General features: G+C 39.2%; 1 protein-coding gene across 2 annotated transcripts in view; it reads left to right on the top strand.

Moving 5' to 3' along the window:
• Positions 1 to 21,853, top strand: part of LOC109104800 (protein jagged-2-like) — a 46,803-nt gene that overhangs the window by 13,868 nt on the left and 11,082 nt on the right. Inside the window, exons 3-12 of one of the 2 annotated variants that reach the window (XM_042747486.1) lie at positions 3,420 to 3,474; positions 7,527 to 7,784; positions 9,037 to 9,097; positions 12,592 to 12,722; positions 13,309 to 13,428; positions 14,428 to 14,541; positions 16,511 to 16,624; positions 18,413 to 18,526; positions 18,861 to 18,907; positions 18,996 to 19,172. In XM_042747486.1, coding sequence (XP_042603420.1) covers positions 3,420 to 3,474; positions 7,527 to 7,784; positions 9,037 to 9,097; positions 12,592 to 12,722; positions 13,309 to 13,428; positions 14,428 to 14,541; positions 16,511 to 16,624; positions 18,413 to 18,526; positions 18,861 to 18,907; positions 18,996 to 19,172 — 1,191 coding nt within the window. The remainder of the gene's footprint in view (positions 1 to 3,419; positions 3,475 to 7,526; positions 7,785 to 9,036; positions 9,098 to 12,591; positions 12,723 to 13,308; positions 13,429 to 14,427; positions 14,542 to 16,510; positions 16,625 to 18,412; positions 18,527 to 18,860; positions 18,908 to 18,995; positions 19,173 to 21,853) is intronic. The other variant, XM_042747487.1, reaches the window with a different exon arrangement.

Here is a 21,853-nt window from a genome sequence, read left to right on the forward strand (position 1 = left end):
CGCATGCCCTGCTCCGCTACACATGACCGCATGTGCGCGGCCAACCGGATCAACCCAGCATATTCATTTACTGATGGAGCTTTGGACCAAATCCACATGTACAGATAAGCATGCGCACACAAACACATGCATTTCTCGTCCACGCAGATGCTTGCTACCACGAGACCCCACTAATACGCTCTCTCACAGTGGCTGCCCCCCCGTGTTGGGGGATGGGAGGAGAGGTCAGAAACCCTGCAGCATGTCGTGGGATGATCCACGTTCATGTCAAATAATCCATCTTTTTAAGACGCATCTGTTGTACGTCTGCATGGATATGTGGCCCACCCACTCCCACTCCAACCCATCCAGACAGACCTGGTGCTGCCACTAATCCCTGACTGCATCTACCAGCCCACAGCCCCCAACCTCTCCAACCACGCCGTCTGGCTCCGCCCCTCTCACTCCACCTCTGGAGATGAATGAGATCTGTGCCTAAATCTAACAGGTCAACTCGCTCTGTATGCTTACATCCACTTTAAGGGTTTGAATATAAATATGTTAGTCTAGTTAAGGTGTTATTCTGTTTTTTGTGAAGTCAGACTAGCAGACCTAGATATTTTTAAAGCATATATACAAATTATTCAGATCACATTTTGGCCTACAATTGGACTACCATTTCAATATTTCAATAGTTGGTGTTTTTTAACAACTTTGTTGTTTATCATGTGAGCATACAGTCAGTACTTGTTTTTACAAGGCATTCTGGGAATTTCTAGCTAGCATATGTATACTGGATTGACATTGACAGTGACTCACTAAAGAGCTGTTCACACCAAAGACAATAACACATTAGGTAACACATTAGTAAAGGGACCAATTCTCACTATTAACTAGTTGCTTATTAGCATGCCCATTATCAGCATATTGGCTGTTTATTAGTAGTTATAAAGCACATATTCTGCATGACCATATTCTACGTCCTTAATCATACCCAATACCTGAACTTAAAGGGATAGCTCACCTTCAGTTGCTGGTTCCCATTAACTTCCATAGTATGGGGTGGAAAACATTATGCACTAAGTCAATGGGGACTAGTGATGTCAAAAGACCCGGTACTTCGGTACCAAGTCGGTACTAAATAAATGAAAATGTCACGGTACCAGGTGTCTTTAAGTACCGGTGGTACCGAGTACCCGGTCAAACCGGTTCTTGATGCATACAGCGCTATGATTTCCTCGAAGCAGAAACGCGGACGGAATCTCAAAATCCAGTCTTGAAAATGAAACTTACATTTTAATATGGGCAGTCACAGAATTTGTCAAAGTTAGCATAAATTAATCAAATCAAATCTCCATATGGACCAGTATATCTGTGAATGTTAAGCCGCAAAAGTTGGTTGAAATATGAATCCTGCATGTTCTGCACGTCTCTGTGTGAATGAATGAATGGCAGAGACGTGCGGTTTTATTTACTACATAGACTGAAGCGCGTGACGCTTGCAGTAATTTCAGCATCTGCGTCTCAATGAGGACATAAATACATAAACAACATCACCAGAACTGTTCTGAGTCACTTCACAAGCATTTTACCATTTCATTTATTCATGTAAAACCAGTGTCAATTTAAAGGTATTCACGGCAACCCGTCAAAATAAAAGTTCATTTTTATATAAAGGCATTGTGCTAGAAATATTACTATTATTTAGTAGAATGTATGTGATACTGCTACTACTGTTGAAAAAAAAAATAATAAAACTTTATTTTTTAAAGAAATAAATCACACAATATTCCTTCCATGTTTTAATTTTAATAGCAAATCCCCTTCATTTACCAAAAAATAAAATGTTTCAATTTCATTAATTAAAAGACAAATTAAATTTGGGTGAAACTTGTTTACTGTTTTTCATAATTATATTACTTGTAGAAAAACTTTAAACACAATTGTAAATAAGTATAAAGAATGGCATTGGTTTTATTTTTAGTGATAAAAAGTTTTTTTTTTTTTTTTTGGTACCGAGAACCGTGGATTTTCACTGGTATCGGTACCGAATACTGAAATTTTGGTACCGTGACAACACTAATGGGGACCAACTGAAGGTAAACTACCCCTTTAACAACTACCTTACTGACTATTTATAAGCAGCAAATTAGGAGTTTATTAAGGCAAAAGTTGTAGTTAATGGTTTGTTGTTGGCAAGAATTGGACATTAAAATAAAGTGTAACCCAAAAGCAATAATTTTTCCAGTTAATGAACTTTAAAAACAATGAAAGCCAATCAGAATCCACCTGACTTTACAGAGCTGCAACAGCAGCGTGTGCTTATATAATCAACAAAATATGTTGTGTTTTTGTGTGGAGGCTAATATAGTTATCTTTATGGTTATTTATCTTCGTGTGAAGAAGCCTTAACACTTGCCACTAGCACACAGACATGCATTCATTTTAATTTAAAGGAACATACACTTTTCAGTCTAGGTACTCTCACAACCAAAGGTTTATGGCTGGAGGAGAGTACAGTAAGCCTTGTGGTTAGCACATGCAGTTAACACATTACTTTTTTTTCTCTCCAGAAGTGAAGAGAGAAAAGATGTCTCTTCAGGAAGATTAGTGAAGTTGTATCAAGTGCTAAAAGTGGTGTCATGTACCTGTCGAGTGTCAGGAGTGAGAAGATGAATAAACTCGTCTCTAAAGGAAACGCATCAATTAAATTAGGCCTATTCTTTTCCTCATTTGAAGATGTCCTGCTTCAGTGGCCTGTTTTTGATTCCATGAAAGTTGATAATTTGATCTGTTCAGGTAGGGATTATGGGCAACATTTTAGATGGACTCTCAGATATCAGACGAGCATTGAGAATGTTTCCAGATTTAGTTTGAACATTCAAGGTGTGGCTGAAAATCTCTCCCTCCCTCCCTCCCTCCCTCCATCTCCTGTGTAACGTAACTCAACTCTTATAAATGCTGCCCGCTGTCATGAGAGAGGACTGGAGCTTTAGCATCTCTGTCATTTCATTAGTGCTGTTTGCTAAAACAAACATCACTATTTCTGTTGCTCATACTTGAGGTTAAGGATTTGAATAAACCTCTTACGCTCTGTATTACATTTAACATTTAGCAGACGCTTTAAATCCAAAGCGCATTAAAATGGCATAAAATGTCTGGCATTCTCCCACCTCAGATTTTGTTTAGAGGAGGTGTGCTATTCCTTTCCTGATTTATTTTTTCCCCCTCACCTGAAAGATGAAAAAACAGGTCATTTATATTTGGAAGATGTACCTGACCCATATCCATGAATCAGAATATCTTGAGGGTGGGACCTTTTGACCCGGATAGTTTAGCATTAAAATATATATAAAAATCTGTTTGTTTCTTGTTGTGCTTTCTTCAATAGCATTTTAATATTTCATCTCATAATGATATTCTATCTCTTTCTCCCTCAGCGATCCTACACACTCATCCTGGAAGCCTGGGACTGGGATAACTCCACTCAGAACAGTAAGTATTCCTCTTTAACCGCTATATGATTTACTGCTGCAGGCTGCTGTAGCCTTTCTGGGTTGGGTTCAGTGTTCATAATGGCTGTTGAGCATTGTTAGTCTATAGTTTTGTGCTTTAGAGAGTGACTTCGTATGTGGAGATACTTGAGGATGAGATGCAAGCGTTAAAGCTGCCCAGCTGATGTGCTGTAATTTTAGCGCGGGGGAATTCGTCGGGACGTGTCAGGGTTTTATTGGGCACGCATGGGGTTATTTAAGGATTTTGTTGTGGGCATTAAGTGTAAAAGTTGTCTGTTTTCATGTAGGTACTGATATAGAGGGTTGGAGGTATGCATTGAGTTTGATATTTCTAACCGCACTAAGCAGGGGCTCATCATTTTTGACAGAATTATTGAGATGATATGTTGCTTACCCAAGAATCGTTACCTGAGCTTCCAAAGCATTCCAGAGCTGGGAACCTCACACAAATGTGTGTTTTGAGGCTTAAACGAGCACAATCTTGTGTCTTCCACACCTGCTTCAGTAGTGCACACAAGTCCACCAAGATTTCCCAATAAACCTGAGCATCTGAAGGTCTTTATGGATTGTAGCTGCTAGGTGAAACTTCCCGAGGATCTTGAATATTGAGTCATACACATAAATTACAGATATGAGTTATTGCATAGTCAGCAAGCATGATAATGTTCGATTGTTTGGATTACTGTGGTTTGTAAGACAGATCTGTTGATCATAGTCATAAGAAAGCAGAGCTGCAATTATTTTTAGTTCCTTCAGGCCCAAATGTGTTAAATGCATTCGTATTTTTTCATACTTGAGTGAAAATCTCAACTGAATATGAGGTCTTGAGCTGTAATCCCCTAACCCTGGTTCATGGGGGGCTTTCATCGTTTAAGGATCTTGGGGAAACAACATTGGCACCATAATTCCACAGCTGTATCCTGTTTTCTCCCGCCGCCTTTGTCTGGCTTGAGGAATTGTCGGTAGGAAAGGGTCAGGCTGAGGAATTCGACGTGTGCAAAAGAAAGGTGAACGCTGGTAAAGCGGGAGAGACAGAGGGGGAGCCTGGCTTTGATCTGCGGATGTGATCTGTAGAATCACTGTATATCCCAGCGTCTGTAAAACTCCAAATGCAAACACTCTCTCTTCTTGAAGTCATTACGTCCTGTTTTTCGTTTTCATCTTTGCATGCAATTCAGCCCTAAACAGTGGTCCAGAGGAGTGGTTCCCAATCCTGGTCCAGGAGAACCCCCAACACTGCACGTTTTTGGTGTCTGTCTTATCTGACACACACATTTGAGGTCTTGGAGTCTTCACTAATGAGTCTGATGAGTTGAACAAGACTCATTACAATAGGGAGACATCTAAAATGTGCAGGTTAGGAGTACATCCAATAACATTATAGAAAAACAGTGGTCCAGAGGATGCTTGTTTGACTCACTGCAGTGAGTCAAGCATCTTGTAGGCCTCTTCTCCATGGAGTTTGCTCGTTAGGAGTACGTTGAGTGACTTTAGAGAAACATAATGCAGGTGTCTGGTTTTGTTTAATCAGGGTTTGAGCTATACTGACCACCAGACTGACTAAATTTGATTTTTGTATGTGTTTGGTTTGTTTTTTGGGAGCACTTTATTTTGGTGGTTGCTTTTGACCATTCTGTTGACATTCTGTTACTCATTAGAGTGTTAGTAGACTGTCTGATAAATTACATCTGGTAAATTGTTATTGTGACAGTCTCAAAACAAAAAATTAACAGACTATAAGTAACTTTGCAAGTACATGTCAACATATTCTAACCCTAACCCTACCAGTCTACTAATACTCTACTAACACTATAATCTTTTATCTTTAACTATAAAAGGCCATCATAAAGATACACATTATTGCTTTAAAGCTAATCTGTGGCTTGATTTCTACCACCCCAAATGTTATTGTAATTGTTTACAACAGCAGTGTCAGCGAAGAGTTTGAGATGAACTATGAGATGTGTGAAGAAAACTGAGAAATCAAGATAAATATCACTAGAACACATTATTTTTAATGTGCCTGATTTGCAGTCAGAATGTTCACCAGACCATCTGTAAGCTCTAGTGACCATTGATTAGAAATGCTTGAAATTGATGAGCTCTCTTTGATGATCTGGAGCGCTCTCAATGACTTGGCAGAGCTCTGTTTGAGACAGTGGCTTCATTTATCACACGAGCCCATAGTACAGAGGCGTGCCAGACATTAATGATCTTGTCATAGAGAGAAAACGCTGCCAAGGTCTGTCTGATGCGACTATCTGCAGTCTGTACTCACGCAAGGCTTGGCAACAAAAGCGCCAGTACATCCTCCTCTCTCCGATGCTGTTTGATACTACTTGTTTAGTATGCAGTGTGATCGCTCGGAGCTGCCGCACCTCTTTTCTTAAACCGGACACGTCCCCGTGCCTCCTCATCTGTCTGTCTGAAGCCCAAGGGCAAAAAATATGACTCTTACTCTTTCGTTGGGGCAAATAAAGTTTGGCAGTCTGTCAGAACGGTTCGTATGTGTACGTGTGCATGGTAGGGCCATGCAGCCCGCAGGAAAAGTCCTGTAGCATTGTGTTTACTCTGCAGGAAGGGCTCTGGACTGCCCAGTGTTTAGACATTGGGCAGAACGGGCCAGCAAAAGCTCTCTCCATTGTTCTTTATCTGGAAGCGCCAGGGCTATTTCTGTTTTTGTTGCTTAATTCGGTCGACATTGTCAGGGGACGGAGAGGAAGGTATGTGTATGTTCGGCCCGCATGTGTGTTTGCAAGAGGAGAAAGACGCAGACGCGCTCTGCACGTCGGGACAGAGGAAATCGCAGGCCCCCCGTTTCCACCGTGATTGTTCGGCGTCTCCGATCCCACTGCGATAAAGATTGCTTTCTTTGCAGAGAGGCTGGGAAAGCTTGGGAAAATGGAGCTCTTGATGTGAATGCTAACCGCTCTCACTGTTGTGTTGAGGGTCTGTGTCCTGGTGGACAGTGTGCTTGATGATTAGGACTAGGGTGGGATCCAGGTCCTTCAAGGACAGCTAGGGCTAAGAGCTGAAAGTAGTCAGCTATGGAGACCAGTGGCTTCCTCTGCCTGCCGCTCTTGCCCAGATCTCCCTGGTAACAGCAGTCAAACTCACACCCCTCCCTCTGGCCAGACATCAACGTTTTTATTAGAAGAATTAGATTTTGACTAGAACTCACTAGAAATTGAGAGATTTTTAGGGCATTTCAGTGCTGTTGCTAGGGTGTTCTGGATGGTTGCTTAATGTTTACTGGTCCAACCCTAAGTCTATGTAATATTCTGGTCTTTTTTGCCCATTTTATTGCCTGCTTACTGAGAATCATAAGTCTGGTCACTTAGAAAAGCAATACTACACCTCTCCTCACTCCTGATTTGAGGTATCATCATGTCCATGACACAATTTCACACTCAAGTTAAAATGAGCTGTAATAATCAGTTAATAAAGTACTTGATTTCGGATGGTTAACCGAGTGCTGATTGAAAACCCTTTGTTTTGTCAGTGGTGTCATTCATGTGTGAGTGTCTTTGTTGTGCAGTGATTTGTCTGAATGGATTTGTGAGGCAGGAAGTTGGCAGGGACAGGATAGTCTGAGTCACTAGTGAGTTTATAGCTTAAAATCAGGGTCTGTCCTGTCTCTTGTCTTACAGCTGATCTACGCACCCATTTGTTTTTACATTGTACTGGTTGTGTGACTGACTGTGTTTTAGCTCCGTCTTAGACATGTAAATTAATGGAATAAGTAAGTTGCATTTAATTGTTGTATAATTGTTTTGTGTTCTTGAAGTGTTTATTATATGTAATTATTATATTGTTTACTTAAAAGTTTTTTTTTTTAGCACCAAATAGCAGACTAAAATGACACAAAATTAATCAAAGCTAAAATATAAAATCTAGTAATTACAGATCTCAAGTAATTGCATAGTCACTAGTTGGACTAAAAGTTGACCGTCTCTAATAACCGTGTTTGTGCAAAATATAGTTTTTCATTCAAAGTATATAATTTATGTGCCTACTTCTCTTTTTTTTCAGCCGGCGAGAAGAATTTGATCGAGCAACACATTCACGCCAGCATGATGAATCCTGGAGACCACTGGCAGTCCATCCAGCACCCCGGCATCAGGGCCCACATTGAGTACCGCATCCGGGTCAGATGTGATGAGAACTACTATGGGAGTAAGTGCAACAAACAGTGCCGGCCAAGAGACGACTACTTTGGCCATTACCGCTGCGATCCATCAGGAAATATTGTGTGTCTAGAAGGCTGGATGGGAGAGGACTGCCGGACAGGTGAATGATGTTGACTATTTGTATTTTGTACTTAGCGTTGCAGTGTAATGTTATGGCTGAAAAATGGTTTTTATTATAATTTTAGGTGATTTTTTTTGTATTTGCTTTTGTATTTATATTTGCCTTTATTTTAATGTCACTTTTAGTCATTTTAGTATTTAAGTAGTACTTTTAGTAGTTATTTCGATCACACTTTATTTTAAGGTCCAATTCTCACTATTAACGAACCACTAAGTATGACTTTTGCCTCAGTAAACTCCTAATTTGCTGCTTATTAATAGTTAGTAGTTGTTAAGTTTAGGTATCGGGTAGGATTAGAGATGTAGAATATTGTCATGCAGAATATGTGCTTTATATAAGTACTAATAAACAGCTAATATGTTAATAATAGGCATGCTAATAAGCAACTAGTTATTTAATAGTGAGAATCAGTCCCTATACTAAAGTGTTGGTGTTATTTCAGTTATTTTTAAGTTTTAAATTAAGTTTTATATTTTGTTTTATGTTAGTTTTATTTCAGTTAACAAAACAATACTTGTCTTAGTTAACAATAACAATTCTGCACTAAAATCAGTTGTTTTTTTAAACGCTACAAGTGAATTTATGAAAAAAAAATGAGAGAAAATTAGATTCATTTTAAGATCACATTTGATGGTTTAATGGTAATGATTTATCTGGCATCCTCAATATCTAGCCAAGTGTTATTAGCCACGTTGCCCTTCATGAAGGATGAACTAGGGCTGGCTAATGTCTTTAAGTGTATAAAAAGAAACCCTGTTAAATCTTGCCCTTTACCACCCTGTAAAGAGACCTGCTGCTATCAGTGTTTTCACGGGCCTGTGATCTTTGCTCCTTTGCCTGGAGGTGAGACTGTGTTGTAAACGACACCTCTGCAGTCCTGGAGTCACACTTTCCATTAGCTCAATTAATCTGAGTGATGCTGGGGTTTTTGATGTCTTTAACCAGCCACTGCAGGCAACCTAAACTCCTCTGTTTTGATGCTGTGAGTGCATATGCGTGTATATACCCCACTAAAAAAAGGCAGTAAATCACCAGCCACCATCCTAATGAGCAAGGGTACGAGTAGGTGGGTGTAACGGGGCAGAAAGGGGCAGGCATATATGTGTGTTCGGGCCATAAAGTTGTCTTCTGTCACAGCGAGCATGATGAATTTATCTTGTCGCTCTTGTAAGGCAACACAAACAAACAAGACTGACCTCTCCTCCCTCCCTCTCTCCCTCTCCTCTCCCAGCAATCTGTAAGCAGGGCTGTAATCTGATTCACGGAGGCTGTGAGGTGCCTGGAGAATGCAAGTAAGTGTTTGAGCATCATTTCATGCTCTGTTGGCTGGGTTAATCTGGCTCCTTAATTTCAGTAGAGCCATATGTGCTCATGCTGATAAGGTCTTTTCATTTGTTTACCTTTCCATTAATTAATTAGTGCACTGAAGCCATTGTTTGTGCAAGCTGTTTTTATTTGATATGCTTTTTTGATCACGCTATACTTTCTCTGGAGTGCATAAAAGTTGTGATTGATTATCATTTGATGGGATGAAATGCATGAAAGCATCACAATTAATGCTGCACATACTAGGGTTTTAGTTAACACAAAAATGAAAATACTGTCATCAATTGCTCACCCTCATGTCACTTTTTTTTTTTTCTTTTTAAAACATCAATATTTTTTTTTTGCATGGGTTTTCAATAGAAGGATGAATAAAAGCCTTATGGGTTCAAAAGGTTGAGTAATTAATGAAACTTTAATTTTTGTGAAATATCCCAATCCTTCAGTGTGTAATTCCTGTTATACTAAGCAATCCAATGTACAGTTTAACCTCTCATAACACTCTAGCCACTCACATGGCGTGTTTTGCAAAGGCTCTAAGTTTTCTTTATAAACTGTTAAAATCTAGTTTGAATTGGACTTTTGGAAAGTTGGCCAAAGCAGTGACCCATCATACCTTTTGGACATTATCATTATATAATAATTATGTCAAATGGTGGTATTTTGCTCTTACTGTCACAGGAAATTCTGATGCTTCCTGTGTTGGAGCACAGCTCCTCTCTGTCTTTTCCTGTAGCTTAGCTCTGCCTTCTTCCTTTGCCACAGGAAAAGCTCTTAGTGTTTGGCATGAGGAAAGCTTTTTGCTCATGCCACCTATAACCTCACTGTGTCTGAGGGCAGGGAATGAGTAGATCCAGAGGTGTCTAAACCAGAACGTCACTCTAGACGATGATGACATACTGGAATCATTCAGACGCTTAAGGAACATCAAACTTCAGTTTTCCATTCCTTGCTACTACTAAGCACAGATACCTGCCCTCATTTTTCTGCCCTCCTTTACCTTCTGAGCTGTTTCAGAAGGACATGAGTATTTTCTGCCTCAGGCATCAGAAAGGCCAAGAGTAGTGTCTCTGGAGACGCTGGGGCCAAAAACATGCTTGATGACATCATGTACCCAAGTTTCTTGATGGCCTGGAAGAAAGAGTTTTTGGAACCGGGGCTAGGAAGCAGAGGCCGATATGTTATTTCAGAGTTTAAATATTTGTGAAGTTCTGAGAATTTGGGAAGCCTCACTCCCCTGCAGGATGTGGTGACTCGCTTCCCTGCCGTCACTAGCTTGATAGTCCTTGAAAGGAAGGAGGTGGAGACTAGAGGACTGAGGTTGCCACAGACAATTAACCAGTAGATATATTAGTGGGCTGCAAAAAGTGTTGGGACATTTTTGCCAAAAGTGTATCATATCAGGCTAGTAGACTTTTTATCTTTTGGTTTTGTTTGGTTTGGGTTGTTTCATTTTTCATATATCCTAAGAACCAGCTGATTAAAAGTAAATGTAAAGATCTAGCATAATTCATAGTTTACCACAAAAATGAAAATTATCATCATTTACTCACCCTCATGTCTTTCCAAACTTGTATTACCTCCTTCTACAGAACACAAAAAAGATATTTTGATGATTAACTTTTAAACGTTTTCGTCCACACAGTTGAAGTCCAATATGTTTAGGTTAGCATTTTTGGGTAAACTACCCCTTTCAGTGCACTAATACTTTGTGTAGCCTCTACAAACCCATGCTGGGAATCAAATGTGAAAAGAAAATGAAACATAAATGCACTTGCGATTTAAGTTTAAGGTGTTTTTTGGTAGTAATGGACATGTCCTGACACATAAAGTAAATGCAATGCAACTTTCTCTTTCTCTGAGTTAGTGAGCAAGCTTATGTTTGGCAGTGCTCGGCAGAGCTGAACGCCTCCGTGCACAGGCAGGGTTCAGACTCTCCCCACACACTCTGCTGCCTACATGCTCTTTCATACAATACTAGTAAGGTTGTTACTGGGCAGCGCGAGGCTGTGTGTGCTCTGCTGTAAGTAATCCAGCCTCTGGCCTGCCCCTTGGGCACAGATCTGGGGGGCTATTTCAGAGACCTCACTGGAGATGTTAAAAGTGGATTTGGCTCAAGGCCTCCATGCAGAGAATGTGCCAGGTGTGTATGCAGTGGCCAAATCCACTTGGCCCACCTCCTCGAAGAGCACATTTGCCTTATTTAGGTATTAAACACCATTGCTTTTCACCTTAAATGCTTGAGGAGTTGTTGTGAGCTGGGCATTGTGGCCCTATATATTATATATATATATATATTTATACACATATATAACACCTATATAAAAATAGAAAAAAAAAATAATAAAAAAATAAAAAAAAATGTATGTAATAATATAAAAATGATAAAACAAGTATAATTATACTTTAATTTGGCTTACATTTAGTGTCATTAACAACAAACAATACACTTATAGAATTTATAAATCTTGAGTTGTATTAATTTCTATTTCTATTAATAATATTATTATTTTAATTTTATTTTTATTATTTTTGATATTCAAACTGATTTATTGTTACATTTATGTATTATGAACTTAAACAATAATATATGCATAAACATTTATTAATATAAGTTCATTTATAAATTATTATTGTCCACTTTTAATTCATTTAGTTCAGTTTAGTTTAGTATGTTAATTTAATTGAATGTGAATATTTAAAATACATTATTATTTAACATGTAGAAATGAACACTACCCAAGATTAATAAATGCTGTAAACATTGTTAGTTCGTGATACCTTTTGCATTAACTGATGCTTAACCTTTGTAAAGTGTTATCCTTGTTTTTTTATGTATCATGAAAATATTAACTTTAATATATAAATAAACATGTTATTCCTGGGAGTACCTCGTGAATCTCATGGTAAATTAATAAGATAATCATTCAGTGTGGTCATTTTCTCAGTGTACCATAGTATTACCGTGGTATCACCACAGTGCTTATTTGTAAGGCTAGTAAGTGTTAGGTCTGTGCCGTTTCTCTCTCTTCAAGACACTGAGGTGGAGATATGCAGACAGCGTCTCTCCACTTGGCAGCTGGAGTTAGGCCATGGAGGAGAGCTGTCTTAAAATAGCCTGCTCAGAAATGACAAGACAGCTGGGTGAGGGGTGTGGTGGTGGATGGAGAGAGCGCACCACTGGCCTTGGAATAGTGGAGTGCTGCTATAAACCAATGATTAGTTAACCCCTCTCCAGCATTTCCCTCTGCACCCCCAAGCTGCGACCAAACCACCCAAAGGGGGGGGAGTGCATGTCTGCGCGGTCGTGAAAGTGTTCTTAACCTTTGTCGCCCGGAATGTTGCCTTGTCTAAGATTAGGTGTCAGCGCAGCGATGTGCAGCTGTATGTTTGTTCCTGTCTGTCAATAAGATGTCATGGTGGTTCGGTCCTTTAAGTGTCAACACCCTAATGTGGTTTTCAGGTGCGGCTACGGCTGGCAGGGCCAGTTCTGTGACGAGTGTGTTCCGCACCCCGGCTGCTTGCACGGGACCTGTGTCATGCCCTGGCAGTGCACTTGTGAGAAGAACTGGGGCGGCCTCCTCTGCAATAAAGGTAAGGGTCCTAAAATGATACTGAAGGTTTGACCTAGTTAGTTTTCAAAAAATTGAGGTCAACCCTGGAATTGACCCATAAAATGGTCAGCAGTAGATCAGAATAAATACGTTAAGTCTGTGAACATCCAGCCGCGGAGGTGCCAGGGCAGCAAATTCATATCGTGGTGTTAAATAGAATTACAGCATCTTACACTGAGCTGGTTTGTTGGCTGCAGTGTTAGCACAGGCTGTGCATCATGTGACAAAGCACGTACAAACACACACTCTGGATATTGTGGTTGTGATTGGAGTGGCGCATGGATATCTGATCTGTTGGTCAGCGTGCGTCCTGGAAGGTGGGTAGGAATGAGAAGCAGCTGAGAGGTGCCTACAGTTCTCGTTATTTATTTACCAGCTTTTATGTGCACAGCCTCGCCTTACAAGGCCTGCTGGGAGCCCAGCAATAGTTTCTGCCAACTGTTTTCAATTAAAGAGCAAATGTTTGCAGGCTAAAAAAAATCTAAGCTAATCTAATATAGTCTTAGTATTTCTTTCCCCGTGGCCTTAAGAAGTACCCCAGTTAATTTTTTTATGTGGCTTTACAGATCTGAACTATTGCGGCACGCACCATCCCTGCGTCAACGGCGGGACCTGCATGAACTCTGAACCGGATGAATATAACTGTGCCTGTCCCGAAGGGTACTCAGGCAAAAACTGTGAAAAAGGTAAGAGATGGATAGGGGGTTCTGTTAAAAAAAAAAAGAGAGAGAGAGAGCATGGAGCAAGTTGAAGGATATGGCAGCTTACAAAGTAATTATGTGATGTTGTACAGATGGATGGATGAATAGAAAAACTATAGATGTATAGATTAAATTAATAGAAAAACGATGGATATGTGGATGAATGAATTAAAAGGGATGGATGGATGGATGAATAGTAATTCAAAGGATATATGGATGGATAAATAGAAAAAATGATGAGTGTATGGATGGGTGGATGAATAGAAAAAAGTAATGGATGGATGAATAGAAAAATGATGGATAAACAATGGACTGATAAATGGATGGAATAAATAGATAAATCAGTGCATAGATAAATGGATGGATGGGGATTGATTGATAAACTGATTGATTTATAAATTTATAAATGAATAGATAAATGCAAAGACTGCTAAATAGATAATTAAATTGAAAATCTGATGGATGGATTGATTGATGGATGAATAGAAAAATGATTAATATATGGAGGAATGAATAGAAAAAATGGTGAATGGATGGATAGATGGATGGGTGTATGAATAGAAAAAATGATGGGTGGATGTTGGGTTGAATGGGTGGTGTTGGGATGGATGGATTGATTGATTTGATTTGACGATTGATAAATGGAAGAAAGGATAGACTAATAAATGGGTGGATGAATTGATGTTGGGATGGATGAATAATAAACAGATGGATAGATTGATAAATAGATAGAGGGATGGATGAATGAATGGAAAAATGTTAGATGGCCTGATAGTGATAAATGGATGAACTAATGGATAATTAAATGCAAGGATTAATGGATGGATGGATGGATAAATGGATTGTAATTATAAGTTGATAAATGGATAGATTGATAATTAGATGGAAAACTCTATGGATGGATAGAGCAACAAATCATAAAGTCAGGGCATTTTATCAGTGTCTTTTCTGTCTGTATTTATGATGCATTATTGTGTGTTGCAGCTGAACATGCATGTGTTTCCAACCCCTGTGCGAACGGAGGCACGTGTCACGAGGTCACGAGCGGGTTTGAGTGCAAGTGTCCACCAGGCTGGGAGGGACCCACTTGTGCTAAAGGTGCGTAAACCTTCCGTGCACCTTCCCGTCTGTCTTTTTCCAGGCTCAATCTGTTCTGTCTGGAGACCTAGTTACAGACCTAGACTAGAGCACAGACACCCGTCCCCTCCCCAACATGTGTCCAGATGCTGTTGCCAGTGTGCCGCTTGGCTGCTTGTCATGCTGGGATGTGTCAGGTACATGGCAGGGGAAGCTGGTCTTGGATTTTGGCAGCACAGCAGGGTCCCATCGCATGGCGAGGATAGCTTGAGCTCTTACGGGTCCCGGATTAGAGTCTGGTGATACCCATCACTGAGACGGGGGGGATTTGCATAATCTGTCTTCACTTTGAACCAGCATTTGGCTTCACAAATTGAGAACGCAGTGTGTCATGGGCCGCCTTCCTTCTCCACCCCTCCCGTTCCACAAAGCATCCCACTTAAGCGCCACAGAGCTCGTATTTGATCGGTTGCAAATGTGTTTCTCACCTCCAGGATGCCCAGTGTTTTAATTTTTGGTATTTCTCACACTCTTCATCGCTCCCTCCACATCCTACCTCCTCGGTCTTATCCACCACACATATGGGGCTGTGTTTCCATCGTCATAGCAACAGCAGGGTCCCCTGCTGGAATTTGGACATTCGCCCCCCACCATTTCGCCCATAAAGGTTTTTTCCCCCACGTCTTCCCTCTTCACTTGCCTGTCTGACCCTTTTACACACCCCGCTCCACCCCATTCACCACAATATATGTATAAGACTAAAGCGAGAAGAAAGGAGGGAGGAATTTCTCTTGTTTTTGTTTCCTCCTGTTTTCTTCCAAATTTCAAATGGCTCCTGCTCAGTACTTTGTGCCATTGTGCCCGTATTAAAACTAACGATTTGTGCTCTAATAGCAGCTAATCTGGCGACCTGGATTATATCAAACTCTAATCGTGTTACTGTCTTGCATAAAGAAAAGCCTTTGGTCTTTCCGATGAACAGACTGACACTCTCTCCTGCCCTTTCTCCATAGCCACTATTATATTATATTATATATTAATTATATTATGTGACCCTGGACCCCAAAACGAGTCACAAATCGCACGGGTATATTTGTAGCCATAGCCAACAATGCACTGTATGGGTCAAAATTACCAATTTTTCTTTTATGCCAAAAATTATTAGGATATTAAGTAAAGATCATGTTCAAAATTTTCGTATGCTTCTTTTTGTTTTATTTTTCGTATTCATCATCCTTTCTTATTATATTACATTATATGCATCAGTTTTTTGAATGATGCAAAGGAGAAGACATACACAGTTTCACATTAAGTTATTAAAAATAATATGTGAAAATATGACTAGATATGTGTGAAGCCATTATGAAACATCCATATACTTGCACTCGTGTGACTGTACATCATTTGAATTGTTTATTATTGCACCAGATTGGGACCTACCTTGCCGACACAGGAAGCAATTCATCATCTAAATTGTTCACATTTATTGTTTTCGGATTGCATGCTATGCATTTTGCTTTATGATGGATTTTCATTTAAATTCTGGGAATATGCTGCAAAATATAAACAATAAAGCAGATATGTTGACACGTTTCCATTGCACTGTATACATCATAATGGCTTGCCCTACTTTGTATAATTTATAAACAAAACAAAAAACACCCCATAAAATATGTGTATCTGCAGTATGTGTGTGTGTTTGTGTGTGTGTGTATATGTGTGTGTGTGTGTGTGTGTGTGTGTGTGTGTGTTTGTGTGTGTGTGTATATGTGTGTGGTGGGCGGTGAATAGCCTGCACACACATGCTGGGTGTAAAATTGGCCAGTTTGAATGTTTATATGCATGAAACTGAAAACATCCCATAATATGTAACTCCTGTAATAGCTTTTTCTTAAATGCAAACTGTCTCTCAGCATGTTATTTTAAACACAGTTTCAGGTGTGTTTTTCATATCTGCCGAATGAAACATGATTTTGTGTTGATGTTGCAGACATAGATGAATGTTCCTCCAGCCCGTGTGCAAAAGGCGGAACATGTGTCGACCTGGAAAATGGCTTTGAGTGTGTCTGCCCTCCTCAGTGGGTTGGGAAGACCTGTCAAATCGGTAAGATTGAGATCCTCCTGTATTGCAGTCGTGTTTTGAACTGTAGCATTTGAGTTTTTAATATACACACTGTTCAATGGACCATTCACTCATACCATATTGTTCATTTTTGCATTGCCATTTGTTGAAAAATATGAACCATTATGCATCCGAATGGTTGAATATGGTGCGTTAGATTTAAATTGCATGCACTTGACAAGCCTGCATGTGTTTTAGGCAAAGCAAGAGTTGAAACAATTATTTGATTAGACTGCATGAAGAACTTGTAATAGTGGCAACCTGATCCTTGTTGACTTTAAGACAGCCATATATGCAAATGTAACAAGGAGGGCCAGCCTTAGACCTGGATCTAAGTCTAGGTCAGATGGCATTGCAGGCGCCACAGGAGTTTCCATCATCCTTTTGCTCGCAATAGTGTGCACCCCTAATCAGGGGAAGTGATGAATGTGAAAGGAAGTGGATTGTGACCTGTAAACAAGCGTGGGGTGGGAACAGGAGTCGGGCTGCTCATCTTACGCTTCGAACCTTAGCCTCCAGCTTGGGTTTCACTCACAAGAGCCAGACCTGAGCATGATGGGGAGTCGTGTTTCCTGGAGGACAGGTGTGCAGGGGAGCGGAGCGCACCTCACTAGGGGCCCCTGATGAATATTTAAACACCTAATAAGCACTAGTTTTTTTCATGGCAAAGTCAAAAGAATCATAGCCCCCTGAACTGGCTGGTCACGTGCTGTAGGCTAATAGAGGAGAGATGATCAGAAGGAGGGGTGATTATGAGTGGACCCGTAGTTTACGAGGGGGGGGGGGGGGGTTCCCAGTAAAAAAAAATTAAACTTCCTTAAAACAAGATCTATTTAAGAAGAACATTTTAGAAAATATTTATTTTTGTATATTTTCTATTTCTATTTTCATATAAATTTGATTTTAATTGTTTTCAGAAAATATATATATATACAAACACACACACTACTTTTAAAGGTTTGGAGTCAGTAAGAGTTTTTATTTAAGAGCAGGGATTCATTAAATTGGTCAAAAGTATCAGTAAAGGAATTTACTAAATATTTATATTTTAAATAAATGCTGTTCTTTTGAACTTTTTATTCATCAAAGAAGCTGTGAAAAAAATGTATCTCAGTTTCTAAAATAAATATGTTTTCAACATAGATAATAAGAAATGTTTCTTGAGCAAATTAAAATGATTTCTGAAGGATCATGTGGCAGTGAAGACTGAATGGCTGCTTAAAATGCAGCTCTGCCATCATTGAATTAAATTACATTTTAAAATATATTTAAATTGAAAACAGTTATTTTAAATTGTAATAATATGACTTTTTTCCATTTTTGATCAAATAAATGTAGCTTTGGTCAGAATTCTTTAAAATCTCAAACTTACGTTACGTTATCTTATATTGCAGTAGGGTCATTAAAGATACATTTTTTTAATACAAGTCTTAATATCTTAAGAAAAATCATGATGTTTTACAGATGTTTAGATTTTTTCTCATAGAACAGGACAAATATACTGAAAGTAGTTTTTTTTTATTTATTTTTTTTGCCGTGTAATGATCATTGATCAGGAAGTCAAGCAGACTGGCATCCTTGAGACTGTTAGAGTTTCAAGCCAGCAGCCTGTTCAATGGGCTTAATGGTGGTGGGGTTACACAATGAGATCTCAGATTTCTCTGCCCCTTTCCTGCTACTCTACACTTCCCATCTCCTTCTCTTCAATCTCCCAATCTACCAATTGTCTACAAAATCTCTTGCAACTCTTTCTTTCCCTCACTTTCACAGATGCAAATGAATGTATGGGGAAGCCTTGTGTAAATGCTCACTCTTGCAAAAACATGATTGGTGGATATCACTGTGACTGCTTTCAAGGATGGGCTGGACAGAACTGTGACATCAGTCAGTATCTCCTCATGCTCCTCTCCTCTCTTTACCTCCATCTTTAATAGCACACACTATAGTGGCACTCAGGGTTTTCTCTTTGGACACTTGATATCCTGCGGGGCTCTGCACACTGTTTATTTTGTCTTGGGATTCAGCTACTGTTGCATGCTGGGTTATTGGTTGTACCTCACGTTTGTGTTGATTGTACTAACATTTCCATCTTCAGCGCACTCACCAAGCTCATCTAATTCAAGTTAATTGCACGTCTTAAGCTGCCCCTAACTGCTGTCCTGATTTCCTCCACTTAGCCATTGATTAATTGCTTCATTTACTTTGCCCGTGACTGCAGATCTCAATGGCTGCCATGGACAGTGCCAGAATGGAGCAACATGCAAGGTATAGCCTTTACAATTCTTGGTTTATTATAGCGCATCAATTTATTGTGTTATTTATATTAAGTGTCATTTTATTTGTGTCTGTGCAGGAGCTGGTTCATGGAGGTTACCACTGTCAGTGTCCTCCAGGTTTTGTGGGCTTGCACTGTGAAGTCTCAAGGAACAAATGTGCCAGTGGTCCTTGTCAAAACAACGGCCGCTGCCATGTCATTCTGGACAGCTTTGTTTGTGAATGCCCGCCAAACTATGCAGGGATGCTCTGTGAGGTGAGGTTTCGCTTTGTTTTGTGGTGCCTAGAAGTTTTCATTTTTGTTTTGTTTTATGCTCAGATGTTTGTTTGTTTTTTTTCGGGTTTTGTTTTTGTTGGAGTTTTGTGTTGTTTTTGTTTTTATTTTGTGGTTCCCAGATGTTTTGATTTTTGTTTTATTTTATGCCCATATATTTTTTGTTTTGCTTTGTTTTATGCCCAGATGTGTTTTTGTTTTTTGTTTTGTTTTGGGGTTTGGTTTTTCAGGTTTTTTTCATGTTTTGTGTTTGGTTTTGTTTTGTGGTGCCCAGATGTTTTTGTTTTGTTCCCAGGTGTTTTCATTTTTGTTTTGTTTTATGCCCAGTTGTTTTTAATGTTGCTTTGTTGTGTTTTATGGCCAGATGGTTTTTTGTTTTGTTTTGTTTTTTGTTTTGTTTTGTTTTGTTTTGTTTGTGCTCTGAATATTTTTTGTGTTTATTTTTTTTTTTTGCCTTTTGCCTTTGCCTTTTTCGCTGTTTTATTTTACAAATAGTAGGTAAAGCAGAGAGGAAATGACAATTCAGGTTTAGTCAGAATGCATCTGTTGGTTTATAAACATTTAATGTAAACAGCAGGGCTCAGTCTTGATTAATCGATGACATTTAGTACTACAGATGGTCACTTCTCCATTCATGCTTTGCTCACAATCTCATTCGGCACAGCTAAATTGGTCGGCACCCCTGCCGTTGCATGTACAGTATGCATGTTTAAAGCCCTGGTGTAAGGCAGATCAAGCCTGCTATTCTGCCACAGGTGCGCCAGGGTAACTAGAGTAGGGTTTGGGTGGAGGGCTGGAGTATTTTTTTCTTCATATGGCCATTATTACTGGTCTGGAGCCAGTTTAAGTCTAGTGGCAGGCTAAAGATGGACTTCCATAGAGGTGCTGGAAGCTGGTCCTGAGCCAGTCTCATCTTACTGTGCAGACTAAAAATAAGTTGTAGTGAATGAGGCAACTCTTCTCTTGCCCTCCTGGTCGCCTGCCTACAATCAGCCCGGGAAAGAGAAGGCCTTGATTTTCACGTTATATTCATGCCTGGCGTGCCATGAGCTCACATTAGACCATACCGTCTGCAGTCTCTTGGAAAAGTGAGACTATACTAGGGAAGCTATTGATCTGGTAGAGCTGTTTTCAGTGCAGGTGCACATGAGGCTACATATAAAGCTTTGGTCCAGTATTGACATCTAACACGTTCTGATATGGGATCAGATCTGTTTAATTGAACTAAATCAAGTCATTACAATAAATCTGTGATGTACTACTTCTAGATGCAGTAAAATTCTCAAACAACTATATAAAATCTATATAAGATGTTTACTTCTGATAGTAAGCTTCAGATACATATTTTAAATTATATGTTGACCAGTTTTGACTACCAACGTACCACTGTATGAAACACATCCAACTGGGTTTGTTCTTCGGATCCTTTACAGATGGCTGATTATCTCTTACATGTGTCTGCTGTAGCAGTTTAATGTATCCTGATACAGTCTGGTTTGCAGACGCTCCGCTTACATCGCTGACTGTGAATAAGTGCTTTGTGCAGGCATTCGGCTTCCAGTTTATACAATGTATATCCCTAATACAATAAATTTAGCAGTCTTGGAGCTCAGGAGAACAGGGATATAGTACGAACTAACAACTTACATGGCAGCTGGTATGATGTGTACTTTAGAGAGGTTGTTAACATTCCAACAAAGATTCATCTCCATAGAAATGCATTTGTGAGAAAAATGGGAAGTTGGAATATTGAGGGGGTCATAGCTGCAGAAACCTACAAAAATCAGTAAACGTGATTGGAACAGGTATTGGTAGTGAGTTTTTACATTTATGCATTTAGCAGATGCTTTTATCCAAAGTGACTTACAGTGCATTCAGGCTAACATTTTTTTACCTAACGTCTTCCCTGGGAATCAAACCCACAACCTTTTGTGCTGCTATCGCAATGCTCTACCACTGAGCGTGTTAATTTAAAATAATTTTTTCTTTTTAAAAGTGTTTACTAAAAAATAATATTGTATTTGGCTGTCAATTTAACACAATAATTGCGAAAAATTAATTATATAAATAATGAATGGATAATAATACCCTTGACCCATAGATAATTGGACACAGCTTCCTTAAAAATGTGGCACCCATGGCAAGAGATGTGCTGCAATGGGTAAAGACGTCCGTCTGCTTGTGTCCTAGACCGTAGCTAACAAATAGCGCATGTGAACGTGTCCTAAGTCTACTTCAGACAGATTGGCAAACTCAATTGCAAAATGATAGATTGCTGTGGGCTGAAGACTAGTGATTGACTTTTGGTCAGAAAAGCCTCTTCTAAAGCCACTTTTGTGTATGATATAATATGTGTGTGTTTTAATAGTTTTAGTATTCATAGTCATAATTATTGATTTAATCATTTTATAATTTAGCTCATATGAAATAATTAACTGGCATATTTGAAAATTCATTGGTCATAACAGGGCCATTTAAAGATTTTTTTTTATTTATATAAAATTATGTAGAGTTTATATTTAATATGTTAACATATTAAAAGAATATAGTTTCTGTGTGAATTAGAAATTAATTTCTAAGAATATTTACAAGAACAAGGCCAAGTTGAGTTAGAAGTAGAACTAGATGTTCAAAAGTGTTCCTCGTCCTAGTTGAATATGTTC

This window comes from Cyprinus carpio, chromosome B20 (assembly GCF_018340385.1).
Source record: "Cyprinus carpio isolate SPL01 chromosome B20, ASM1834038v1, whole genome shotgun sequence".
Lineage (NCBI taxonomy): Eukaryota > Metazoa > Chordata > Actinopteri > Cypriniformes > Cyprinidae > Cyprinus > Cyprinus carpio.